This window comes from Quercus lobata, chromosome 10 (assembly GCF_001633185.2).
Source record: "Quercus lobata isolate SW786 chromosome 10, ValleyOak3.0 Primary Assembly, whole genome shotgun sequence".
Taxonomy (NCBI): domain Eukaryota; kingdom Viridiplantae; phylum Streptophyta; class Magnoliopsida; order Fagales; family Fagaceae; genus Quercus; species Quercus lobata.
Genome location: NC_044913.1, coordinates 56516480 through 56530375, shown reverse-complemented (window position 1 = coordinate 56530375; position 13896 = coordinate 56516480). Strand labels below are relative to the sequence as shown.

At 33.2% G+C, this 13896-nt stretch overlaps 1 protein-coding gene across 1 annotated transcript; it reads left to right on the top strand.

The window, feature by feature from the left end:
- The first annotated feature begins 1836 nt into the window (after nucleotides 1–1836).
- Nucleotides 1837–3646, top strand: LOC115966025 (shewanella-like protein phosphatase 2). The gene has a single exon (XM_031085356.1). It carries the CDS (start codon nucleotides 2090–2092, stop codon nucleotides 3314–3316), a length of 1227 nt encoding a protein of 408 aa, XP_030941216.1. The 5' UTR covers nucleotides 1837–2089; the 3' UTR covers nucleotides 3317–3646.
- Nucleotides 3647–13896: the final 10250 nt, after the last annotated feature.

Genomic DNA, 13896 nt, shown 5'->3' with positions numbered 1-13896 from the left:
ATAATTCACATCTACTTCCTTTCTCACACTAATTAGTGTTTTGAGAACAATTTATCTAGCTTTTGTTGAAAGCGCTATATATGAAAATTAAAATATAAATAAAATAAGTTGATTGATTTTATGTTGAAAGTATTATAGAAAAAAAAAGAAAAAAAAGTGAGACCCGCAATAATAAAACAGTACTTCTCATTTTGAGAAAAACCATAGCTTGAGACTTGCATTTAGTTAATTGTATTGACTTCTTTTAACAAGAACATAATAGTGGGACCCATAAAAAAATAAAAATAAAAACTAAAAGCAAGCTTATAATTTAATCCTAAATACACACTAATGACCCGAATAATTTACCCTCTACCTCAAAATAATTTTAAAAAGGGATAGATTGTCATTATTTTTAAGAGTCAGAAATTAGAATATCAATTATTTTGAACGTTTAGGATAGTATCCCTCATTGAAAAGCATGTGTAAAGAGTTTAATTTTCCTTTACCTTGGTCATGAAAGTAGGTAAAATTTACCTAAAATATTTAATGGAATTGGTCTGGGTTTGGTGGAATTTTGACTAGTGTCAAACACTTATCATATGATCACATCCTAATGCATTAGACCCAATTTTTCCCTAGTTTTAACTATGAGTAATTACATTTATTTCTTTCGAGATTTGAGAGAATTACATTTCACCATAATCTCGAAAGAAAAAAACACTTCTCCTTAGGATTTGAAGAAAATAACATTTTACTATTAAAAAAAATGATAAAATTTGTTGTGTAAATCCTTCTATAAAAAAGAATGGTGTGTAAATCCTTCAACTTAAATTGAGGACTGATCTATATATTTAATTGAAATTAGCCTCGTCACACGTGCTTCATGCGTGTGATGAGGCTTTTGTTTTGTTTTTTGTTTTTTCAAAAAATAAACATATATTACAAATTTATTTTGTAGCCAAAAAAAAAAAAACCTATATTTTTATTTTATTCCTATATATTAAAAGGATTCAAAAAGTTAGCTATTACGTTTTTTTTTCTTTCAAAAATACCTCTAATTTAATTAACTAATCTTTATTTTTAAAATATAAGAAATAAGGTTAAAACTATAAATTCACAAAAAAAAGAAAAAAAAAAAAAAGAAACCTACCTAACGTAAAAACTATTAAAAAAAAAAAAAAAAAACTTCCCACTTCCCTTCCCACTATCCCACTTTCTATATAAATAAAAACTGCCCACAGTACCTATCCTAAGCTCCTAACAAATAAAACGTCCAAAAAAAGAACAAAAAAAAAAAAAAAAAAAAGACCCATACAAAAACCAATTATAACTTATTGGAAAAAACTAAATAAATAAAAAAGAGTCTTATCTCATGCGCGAAGTGTCTATGATGAGGCTATTTTATATAATTTTTATTTTGAAAATCTAATTTATAAGTGAATAAAGTAATTTAAAATGAACAGGAGAGTGATTTTATTTTTTAGGCAATATTTTAGTGAGAATTAGAGTTGTATTTTTCCTAGATTGCCTTTTAATTTTATTTCTACTTAAACATAGGGTGTAAGAGTTTTTTTAAACAAAAAAAATAAAAAAATAAAAAAGATTTCAAACCAGAGAAGTTCCTTAAATAACTATAGATTATTCAAGTTTGATACCAAGTTAGAATTATTAAGCGGTCTAGCTTTAGTGAGTTCATATTAATTTTATGGTAAAGTTTTTGCCTTTGCCCTAACCGTAGGATCCCAACCAAAAGAAAAAAAAAAAAAAAAAACTGATAAAGTCTCTTCCGGTCAAATAACGGATCTAAGTTTTTTTATTTATATAAAAAAAAAAACTGAGTGGGTTCTTCAACTGATAAGGCATCCAGATTTGATAATAAAGACAACAATCTCATGTTGACTTTCTTGGAGTAGTATGGTACAGTCTATATTATAGAGAATCGTCTAGCACGCCTTCTCCACATCATCGAAACCCCTGTTTGTTATATCATCGCAAAGCTTCGCATTCAATCCCTCCCGTCCCTACTCTATCGTCTCCATAGTCTCACTCGCACCCAAATCTCTCACAAACAAAAACACATACACCTAAACTACAAAAAAATCTCACAATGGAAAAACCCACAACAAGCGCAACGTGTCAACAAGTCCCAAATCTTCTTTCCTCTTTCGTCGACACTTTCGTCGATTTCTCTGTCAGTGGCGGCCTCTTCTTACCAAATTACCAAAACACCCCTGACTCTAATGCCCCTGTAAGTCATCGAAATGACGAAAATACCCCTGGAAAGTTCAAAACTCGGTATCCTTCTCCGCCGGGTCGACTCGTCGCGATCGGCGATCTCCACGGCGATTTGGAGAAGTCGAAGCAAGCGTTACGACTCGCTGAGCTGATTAACGACTCCGGCGACTGGACCGGCGGGTCAACGACCGTGGTTCAGGTCGGCGACGTACTCGATCGCGGCGGCGATGAGATTAAAATACTCTATTTTCTCGAGAGACTTCGTCGGCAAGCGGTGAAGGCCGGCGGCGAAGTCATCACCATGAACGGCAACCACGAGACCTTGAACGTGGAAAGAGATTTCCGGTACATGTCGGAATCGGGTTGTGAAGAGTTTAGGGTTTGGGCGGAGTGGTACCGTGTTGGCCAAGTCATGAAATGTCTTTGCGAGGGTTTGGAAAACCCTAAGAACATATTCAAAGGCATTCCTTCATCTTTTCCTGAAATCGATAACGATAATGAAGCTGTGGTTCAAGGTTTCAGAGCGAGAATCGCTGCTTTACAGCCTAACGGTCCGATTTCGGCGCGGTTTTTGTCGAAAAACGCGACGGTTTTAGTCGTCGGCGATTCGGTTTTCGTGCACGGCGGCCTTAAGCCGGAACACGTGTACTATGGATTGGAGAAAATCAATGAAGATGTGAGGGATTGGCTTAATGGATTGGGGGAAAATTACACGGTGAAGAAATTTTTGAGGTATGCAGATGCCGTGGTGTGGATGAGGGATTTTTCGGATGATTCGACGAAGAAATGTGATTGTTCGGCTCTTGAATTGTTGCTTAGCACAATTCCGGGGGCGAGGAGGATGATAATGGGGCATACAATTCAGGAGAATGGGATTAGTGAGGCTTGTGAAAATCGGGCGATAAGGATTGATGTGGGGATGTCAAAAGGGTGTGGTGATGGGTTCCCGGAGGTTTTGGAGATTAGTGAGAATTCAGGGTTAAAAGTTTTGACCTCGAACCCATTGTATCGGGATAAGTATTTGCATAGAGAGAGGAAGGGAGGGCTTGGGTTGTTGATTCCAGAACAAGGACCGAAACAAGTGGAAGTGAAGGCTTAGGAGTTTGGGTAATCTAAACTTTCAACATATATGTATACGTGTCATTTTTCATGTTGGAATTGATCATTTGAACTTCATTTTGTGGAGTATAGAATTGTGCAATTGTTTTTTTTATAAGCAATTGTTGTTGTAGGAAAATTAGATGTAGAATAAAGATTGTTGTGGCATTCCTTGCATTTGAATATAAGTTATACAACTTTCTATTCAAAGGTTGCTACAGCATTGTTATTATTTGAAGATTTGGATTCTTGTTTCTGTAGTTTCTGGTTTTAATAAATTGTAGTTACTAAAAAAATGCTTATATCAATAAATTGTTACTAGTTTCACGAATCCAGTTTTGCCATTTTAGTAGAATTATAAACCACTTGGCAATGTCTCCTCATGGTGTAAACTCTTTTACCTTCTCCTTGTGGAAGTGGAACCATGATATCTGCCATACCACATATTGATTATTTAAATGTGTGTTTCTGGGTTTGCTTCATGAATTTGGTCTGTTCACACATTCTGTTAAAATTTTATCTGCTTGTCAATGTCTCATTAGCTTAGTCCATATACCCCTTTGACTTGTCCTGTTAACACCAAAATACGAGCTCTTTAACACTTTTTAGTGTGTCAATTCGTCTCTATTATTTTTGAGCATAGTATATTGGCTTTAAAGTAAAGCATGGCATCATCAGGAATCGCTGCTGTGATGACCCTGATATTTGCCTATTTTATTTCTTAATTTAATGATTGCATTTCAAATATATTTTTATTCACACAACAACAAAAAATCTAAATATATTGTTTTTTCTGCTTTTGATTTGACTCATGGGATTGCCTCAGCAATTTTTTATTCTGCTATTCTATTGTATTTGTTTATTCTCGTTAAAAGTATGGTTGCAATTTCACTCTTAGCCCTTATTAACTGTAAACATTGTAGTGTATTCAAAATGGAATGTATTTAATTCACCCTATACCAAGGCTTTGGATTAGTTTGCCAAGAGTCTTATAGCGTTGGAGTATTGCCTGGTCTCCTTTATAAGAACCATGGTTCAAATCCCCCATCACCACTTGTAAGAATTATCAAAGAAAAGTTATGGATCAGTTTGTGTATCATGTACACTGGTCCTTGTTAGTTTAATAAAAAATAATGCATGGTATTGGGGGTAACTTTGATTTTTGTAATCAAAGTAATATATTCAATATCAAACTAATTTTTGCCAAAAGCCTTGTACTTTATCAAAGATGTCTAGGACTCAAATCTCCCCTCCCTCAACTATCAAAATTTTAATATCAAACTAGTTTTTCATGGTGCAGTTGTCCTTTTATTTATTTATTTTTTAAACAATATTGTCTACTTATTCTCTGTTATCCACCAAGTTGGGTAACTTGGGTTACAGTGAATGCTATCCGATTCTCTAATAATCTAATTTTCTCATGGATGGATATTTTGAAAGTGAAGTGAATAATTATTGGCCTTTTTTTGCTGATTCGGAATAGTTTGATCATACTTGCTGCACAGTTATATTCAGGTTCCACAACTGTACAGGAGAATGGTTCTTGGACAAGCTGTTTTGAATTGTGCTTGTTTGGCATCGAACAAGTGCGTGCCATGACTCTCAGGGCAAATAAGATGATAATGGGGGGCATGCGATTCAAGAGATTGGGATCAATGGGGTTTGCAATAATCAGGCAATATGGATTGATGTGGGGATGTCAAAAGGGTGTAGTAATGGGTTGCCGAAGGTTTGTGTGATTAGTGGGAATTCAGAGTATAGGATTTTGACATCAATCCAGTTGTACCAGAACAAGTTGCTTTTGCATATTGAGAAGAATGAAGGGTTTTTGGAACAAGGACCAAAATCTTTCATTGGAAGTGAGGAATTAATGAGTTTGGGTAATCTGAACTTCTATAAATAATGTTTATGAGGAACCCTCTGAACATATATGTTCTTTTCCACATAGGAATTGATCATTGGAACTTCATTTTGTGGGCTATAGAATTGGAACTTGTTTGTAGGCTATTAGATTAAGAAAAGATTGTGGTAGCATTTTACGCATTTGAGAATTAAAAATATAACTTTTTATTCAAAGAGCAATCAAGCATTTTGAATATTTATGCAAAGAAGTCTAGCCTGTCAAGGAGCAAAGCGTGCTCATGTTAACATATTTGTAATTATAAAAAAAAATCTTAAATCAATAGATTGTATTAGTTACATGAATTCAGTTTTGCAATTGTTGGTTTTGAATATATTCATACATTTTCTTAAATTATAAACTACAGGCAATGTCTCATGTCTTTTAACTCATTTGCCTTATCTGGCACCAGGATATGAGCTATGCTGTTTATCGACCTGTCAGTTGATCTTTGTTGCTTATATTAACAAATTAGAGCTCTAGCATTCTGATTATTTGATAATAAAAATTTGTCTTTCTATAGTTTCTTTATCACAGGATCAGGTTAGCCATGCAAATTCAGACTTGGCACTCTACTTTATCAATGTTCATACATTTTGCTAAACTATGAAATGCAGGGCCATGACTCTTGACCTCGGTCCATGTGGTCATGTACTCCTTTGGCTTGTCCTTTTTACTCCAAAATATGAGCACTACCACTTATTGGTGCGTTGATTCGTTTCTATCATTTATGAGCATAGCATTTTAGCTTGTAAAGCATGGCATCATAAGGAATGGCTGCAATGATGACCCTTTTATATTTTATTTCTTGATTTAGGGATGGCATTCTAAATATATTGTGCAGGAGCCGGAGTCTGAATCTCCATGCACCCACCCCAGCTCTCTCACTCTCTCTCATACTCTACCAGTTGAGGATAGAAAGCCAGAGTGCACAGCAGATCGCGTAGCCAGAGATCAGTTTCTTATTCTCTACACACACAGTTTATCACTCCCTCTCATGTGTGCTTATTCTTGATTTAACTGAGATCTAGTATCTTTTCTGTATTGAATGAGATGTGAGTCCAAATTTAGGATATGAGTTTGGGAAGATGTTAAGACTGTTAAGACACCCTGATTTGCCCAGCCAAATGGGTCAACTATCATTTATGTACCTCATAGCCAGTTTCTAGTAAGGAGTTCCCTAAGCGGGATGCTTTTTACTTTTACAAGAATTGAAAAGAGTAAATCACACTTTTAACATATTCGTTCAGAGGTAAGATGTTTTAATTCTAGGGCTTTTGATCGCATATTTCTAACACATTCCAGTTCCTAAGCATGTTTCTAACATGTCATTAAAAGAAAAGGAGACAAACAATCAACATTCAAATACAAGAACGAGCAAAACTTGGCTTCAAAGAGCGCAGTGTATGCATGACTAAGGTTGCGATATAAAAATTAAGACTAGAAAATAAAGCAAGAAAATAACGATAATTGCAAGGAAAAGGGAAAAGAAAATAAAACTTGCTGTTAAGCGAGAGCCAAAATATTTGGATTTGATCAACCCCTTCAATCAATAAATATTTGGATTTGAGCATCCCCTCAATCAATTTGTGTAGCGAATTTGCCATAGTGAAAACAAGAGAGTCAGCAAAGCCTTTTAAATTCAAGAGAGATTTGGCCAAGACAAATTTCAACCTACAATGTTTTTTAATATAAAATTCAATCAACATCTATTCAATTTCCATTTCCTAGTGATTTTGAGTGTTTGTTGATGGTTCACTAATGGGGATCGACATGGCTTTTTATTGGTGAAAATGCAAGTGCAAAAAACTTGTTCCTAGTGATGTGAGATTAGTTTTGTACCGAATTTTCAATAAAACGTGTATCTCCATAAACAAGAGTATCAAAGATCTGTTCGGTAAAAATGATTCCTCAATTTTATTAATTATCAGAGAAAACGTTACCAAAACAGAAATAACAGAAATACTAACTGACTCTGATACGTGTGGCACGTGTAAACAAGTACAATGAGTTAAAGCTACATGTCGTTTTTGTCAACACATAGTTATGCTACTGTCGTTTATCTTCTTTTGTGTTTCCTTTGTTCTGTAGATTCTGCAGCTAGAGTCTTCAACCACTGATGCTTGCTCTGACTGCTTTTGTTTAATTGTTGCTTGTTCAACTTCAACTTGTCTCACATTTGATTTCTGTTTGTCATGATCTTGATAAAGAGTGCATAACATTCAAAAAAATGTAAATTTTTTTAAAAATAACTTTTATTGATTAAATTAGTTTGGGAAATTGCATTCTAGGGGCCTTAATTTTATTATTATTATTATTTTTTGAAAAGGTAAGAAGAACTTAATTATATTCTATTAGGTAATGAAGGGGGGCTTATTTAATTTGGGGGTCTACATTGTCTTAGTACCCTATAGTGTTAAGCTACTCCTGGGTAAGACAACATAGATAACAAAAGCGAAATATAGAATTTTTGTTTAGGGGCCAAGACTAAACTATCATATTAAATCAAAATTTAAGTAAAACTCAAAGAATATACATATATGTCTTCATCCATTATTATTATTATTTTTTTAAATCTTACATTTAATTCCAAAGTCATTATTAGTGGGTTCCAAAACAAATACCACTAGCTAGCAAGGGTTCGAAACATAATATAATCAAATTCCCTTAGGTAAACAAATCACAAGCATCACTACCACATCTATTTTAAGCGGTTCAAAATTTCTAAGACATACAACAAACACGTTTAGAAAATTCAGAAGCTTCACATTTGAATTGCATATTATAATAATTCTATAATTCTCTTTTATCCTATATTAATTAAGTTGTGCATGACTTCTTATTTGATGCTTAAGTTTTTGATGGGAAATCTAAGTTTAGATCAATGATTATCATTGAGCGGGTTAACAAGTTTTGGCTTTTGGGTAAAGTTTTGTCGTCCCTAGTTGTGGTAACAATTGCAGCACCAAAAAAAAAATAAAAAAAAAATAAAAAAAATAAAAAAAACATGACAAAGAGGATAGAACATAAAGCGGAACACAAAAAGTAATACAAATTTACCTTTACTTGATCTCTGTTTAACATGTTTTTTAGAAACATTTTTCTTTTTAGCATAGAAATCATTGGGCTTAACAAAGTTATTTTTGTATTTTTTATAGCTTTTATCATGTTTTTTACTTTTTTGCTTAGAAGGAGCAATAGGAGGCAAACCATATTGTTCACAGAAATTTCCCATTTCATATTTAGCTTTTCTTTTATTCTTTAATTGGTGTTTTAACAGTTTTTCATCATTGCACATATTAATACCAAGTTTTTTAATAGTACTGAAAATATCACCATAAGTTAAATTATCATAATCAATAGAATCATTTTTACCCATTAGTTCTTGTTTTACCTTATGAGCAAAGATAGGAGGCAGACCGTCAATAAACTTTTCTTTCCAATAAGGCTTATGGCAATCTTTCCGGAGCATCACCCTGGAAGTGAAAACATCTTGATACCATCTGTAATCAGACATAGTTGGACAACTCAGATTATTCAGATAATCAGAAACACGGGATGAAATATTGGATGGAGTACCAACAAAATGTTTGAGAATGGTATAGATCAAGGTATTGACACCATCAGGAATACCACGACCAATACTTTCATCAAAAATAGGCAAACCTTCCTCATTCTTTTTAACAGCATGTTTAATAGACTCTTTGGATTCTTCAGTGGTGTATGAATCCCACCATCCACGAAGAGTACCAGAAAAACCAGTAAGAAGCAAGTTAACAATTTCAGGTTGATCAAGATTATGGTTGTTTTGATAAGCAATACCAACCATAGACATGTGACTCATTTTATTAATGATTTCCTGTTCAGACAAACCATCAATATTCCATTCATAGAGCTTATCAGCAGAGACAAAAAACTGTGTTTGAAAAGATCTCTCTTCAAACTGCATATCAGGAGGAGTAGGTTTTGGATACCAATTTTTTGTAAAAGACATGGGTTTGGAGTTCCCAACAAATCTTTTAATTTCTGGGAAATCATCATCAAAGATTCTTTTTGCAGGAACAGAAGAAACAGAAGAAACAGTATCAGAATCTGTATTTTCGTCAGAAACAATTTCTTTTTTGGAAATAGTTCGAGCAGTTGGAGTACTTGTAGAAGTACCAGTACCCTCAGTTTTAGTTTTTAGATTAGAAAGCATTTTGTCAACAATTTCAAGAGTCTTGGACTGAGAAGTTTTAAACATAACTTTTTCTCTTTGACTGGGTAAATCAATCAAAGGTTTCTCAATTTTAACAGGAACAGATTTTTCAGAAACAGAAACAGATTTTTCAACAAATTTTTCTTCAATACGGTCAAGCTGTTGACCAATAATATGCAAAGATTGATTAGTAAAATTGTTTTGTTCAATAAGGCTAACAATAGGAGTTTGATCGTCAGCAATTTTGAAAGGAGAGGCCTTCACTTCCTCTTTTGTCACTTCATCTTTTTTAGTAGTTATCAAAATTGAATCAAGAGGAGGATGACTAGACCTAACAATGGTTTTATCAATCTTAACAAAATTTGATTTCTTTATCACATATAAATGTTGTTTTGAAACCTCATTATTTGGAACATAATGGTTTTCAAGAAAATCAAAGAACAAAATATGTTTTTTCAATTGATTCATCATTTCCAACCATTTTCTTTTAACACGGTCTTTATCAGACTGAGCAAAATTATCTTGGAAATATTTTCTCTTGGTTTTGTTTGAAGCAAGCATAAACTCATTGTACAAAGAATCCCAATCAATTTCAAAATCATCATTTAAAACAGTCAAAACTCTTAATTGATTTTGGTAAACAGGAGGAGTTTCAATAGGAGAATCAAAATCAGATGGAGTAACAGAAACAGTATCTTCCTCATCTTCATTAGCAGTTTTTCTAAATGGAGTGGAAGTTTCAGGTTTAGTTGAATAGTAAACAGAGCTAAATTGGGATTTATCACTTGAAATACCTTTTAGCTTTAAATCAGAGGATGTTTCCAAATTCTTTTTCAAAAATTCATTGATCTCGTGGTCTCTTTTTGAAATACTTTCAGATCCAGCAAAGGAATGTCTTCCTTCGTTGATCCTCAAAGGTGGATTGTTTTGAAAACTTATTTTAACAGTACCATCAAGATATTGTTGAATATGGGTGAGATCAAGCTCATCAAAAATGGGTTTAGCAGGAGGGGTTTCTTGTTCTAACAACCAATCCTTAGGAAGTTTAACATCTTGCCATTGAATCATTTTTGGAACTTGGATTTTAGCATCAGGAGTTGAGCATTGGATTAACATGGTTTTACCTGAAGGTTCTCTAGGCATTATAGCACAAGGATTCATTTGAGTACCCATTAATTTGTAATAAATGCGATAAATCAAAGCAAAAGGCTTACTACCCTCTTCCATGTGATAGCCAGATGAAGCAATATTCAAAGTTAAAGCTTTAACAATATTAGGATCATCCAAAGCAAGAGTAAGATCAAGATAACAGTTGAAATAAACAGGACCATCATACAAAGAAGCAGTGATCATACCAAGAATGCTATCTTTAAAAATCTTAAATCTAGCATCTCTTAAACACATGAGAACAGAAGCATTAATACCCTTTCGGGTAAGCGGTTTAATAGCAACTTGAACCATACCAATATGCAAATAATAGAATTTTTTAGCAGCAAGGAAGTCATTAATATTCTTTTTAGTGAATAAACAACATTTTTCATGAATTCTCGAAATAGAGAAAATTTGTTCAACAGTTCTAGCTTTATAAGCAGAATGAAAAGTACTTTCAACAAAACTAGTTTTATAAATAGTTTTAGTATCAACTTTAGGAATAGTCCATTTACGAAAATCAGGGATCAACTCATTATCATCAATAGTGTGATCTTCTTCATTTACAATATCAGGAGGACAACTAGTCCTGGAGCTGATAGAGGAGTTGGATCTCCACAACTTATCCATACTAACCTAGGTTTAACACTCAGTTATCATGTTTTTCTCACAACCGTTGCATTTCGTAACACATACCCTAACCAACCTCATACCTCTCATGCCCTACACGCCCTCTCTTGGCTCAAACGGGCCTTACAGCTAGGTCCTAGGAATTCACTTTACGACTAGGGTGGCGCCAACGACAGTAAGAAGGGAACACAACAACGGAATATCAAGCGTTCGGGTAGACACGGACAAGAGACAAAGAACACAACCACACTACCACCGGCCAGAAAAGAGTGGCTCTTTTGTATTACTTTTTGTGTTTCGCTTTATGTTCCATCAGTCACAATTTGTCATATATATGTATATTTTTTTCCATTTTAAGCTTTGACTATTTTATAAAGAAATTTAAACAAATAGATGATAAATTGTGATTGATGAAACATAAAATGAAATACAAAAAATGATATAGAAGATTTATATAAAGTTTTCTAACTTTAATAATTAATTTTTTTAAAAAAAGTCGCAATAGTAACTTTTCCCAGTGAATACACACTGTATTGTTGAGTGGAACACAAAAGAATACTTCGTTATATCTTTATTTTTTCTTCCGCATGGCTGCGTGTAAATAAAGCTTGGAATTTCCAGTTACCAGTTATATCTTAGAACTCTTTTTCAATTTTGAGTGGGGAGAAAAAAAAAGAAAAAAAAAAAAAAGAGCTTTATAAAAATGCTTACTTTATTATTACAGTATATTTTTTACACGCTGTATTTAGTATTAGAACAACTATTTTAAAATGTGCATGAAAATGCTACCAATTAACCATTTTAACTTGTAACAAACAAATCATTATTCTAAATAGGAGTCAACCATTTTTCCACATAGTCTAAAAATCTTAATATTGAAATATATTCTGAGGATAATGTTTTCCTTTTAAAATCTTAAATATTAAACGAATAGGATTCTCTATCTGTTATTACCAATCAGCTATGGACTATATGGAGTGGGTTGACGTGGAGGAATGTTTACTGATCTCCTCAAGATAAATGTTCATTTTAAGTTGAAAAACTCATTATTATTTGTTATAAATATGGTACTATTTTAATCTATAACGTCCGTTTGATATGATTGTTTTTTATCATCATGTAAAGCTATCAATTGATTTTAGGTATAAGTGGAGTTTAAATTTCAAATATTTTATTTAATTATAAGAGAATTTAACCTTGAGCTAAATAAAACTCAGGAAAAGCACATCAATATCATAACATTTTAATCTTTATCCATGGAAATCATTATTTAATAATGATAATACATTCTTTAGAGCAGGATTTCCCATATCAAAGACCTCAATAAGCATTATCATCACCCTCCTCCAGAGCAGGCTTATTTAGATCAAAGTTGAGAAAAGTCTCTGGAGCAGACAGATTCAAATCAAATTTATCAGAAGCAAGGGCTTTCTCTTGTGCCTCAGGAGCTGCTAGCACACTCAAATCGAATTCAGGAGAAGCATGGGGTTTCCAAGTAGAAGACTCACGAGGATTCAGACCCCGCCATGTGCGCTCGGGATGCATTCTCATGTGACCACAGACAGCTTGTTTCGAGTTGAACACTTTTCGACAAACCATGCACTTGTAGTAGTACTTTGGAGGGTCCTTCGAGTCACCAACAGCATCATAAGCATGGCCAACATGAACACCTTGAGCCTTCACATCATTGCTTCCTCGAGCAACCGCATGAACCCCAATCTTTTGAGCCCTAAAGGGAGTGACTGAAGATATGAGGCTTATGGTGTTCTCAGTTTCATGCACAGTTGCATTATCACCAGCATTCTTAGGCCTAATGTGAGGAAATGAAAGATGGTTATTGTTCATAGTATAATAAAGAAAGGTTTTTAGTTTGTGTGAGATTGAGATTTGAAACTGCAAGAGTGAGATTTTATCATAGAGTTTGTATAGGCTTGGAGAAGTACATGTTTCTTAAAGTACATTTGTTTTTTCAAATCGGTCATGGAATATTTTGTATGCTTTGACTTTGGACCGGTCCAAAGTGAAAGCATACAAAATATTCATTGAGACTATGAGGTTGGAGAATAGAAACAGTTCAATCTTTAAAAAGAAAAACAATCTTTAATTTATATTGTACTAACAATGTAAATTTCCATTATAAATAAATATAATGTGTATAAATAAAATTCCATAAAATTATTAGTTTACATTGTATCAATAATTTAAATTTACATTATAAACACACAAAATAATTTTTGTGTACAATAAAATTCCATTAAGTTTGAGATTGTTGGACCATGTCCTCTTGCAAGCCCACCAAATGCATTTTTATAGAAAATTTGGCACAAATATTTTTGAAAAATCAATCGCAAGAAAATTAATAGTTTGGGCCTCTAAAGTTGTACAAGTACCTTCCTAAAACTTAAGTTTCTAAAAAGGAAAAAAAAAAAAAGAAAAAAAAGAGAGATTCCAATGGATGCAAGTTGCAACGCCCTTCTACAAAAACCTTTTGCACGACACAAGTAGATCTAATTTTTACAAAATTGGGGTTCACACTTCCAACATCATGATTTTATGAAGAATATACAGCAATATTCCTCGGATAAATGTACTTAATCCTCAAAAGACTCATGCTTGCATCATTAAAAAAAATGGTTTTAGTGTGATAGTATTTCAAATTTATGCGTTTGTTTTATAAGAATTATTTTTTTATTTTATTTATTTT

Bases quoted from the DNA above. Each gene is read 5' to 3' on its own strand.
- LOC115966025 (XM_031085356.1), top strand. From the start codon at position 2,090: ATGGAAAAACCCACAACAAGCGCAACGTGTCAACAAGTCCCAAATCTT.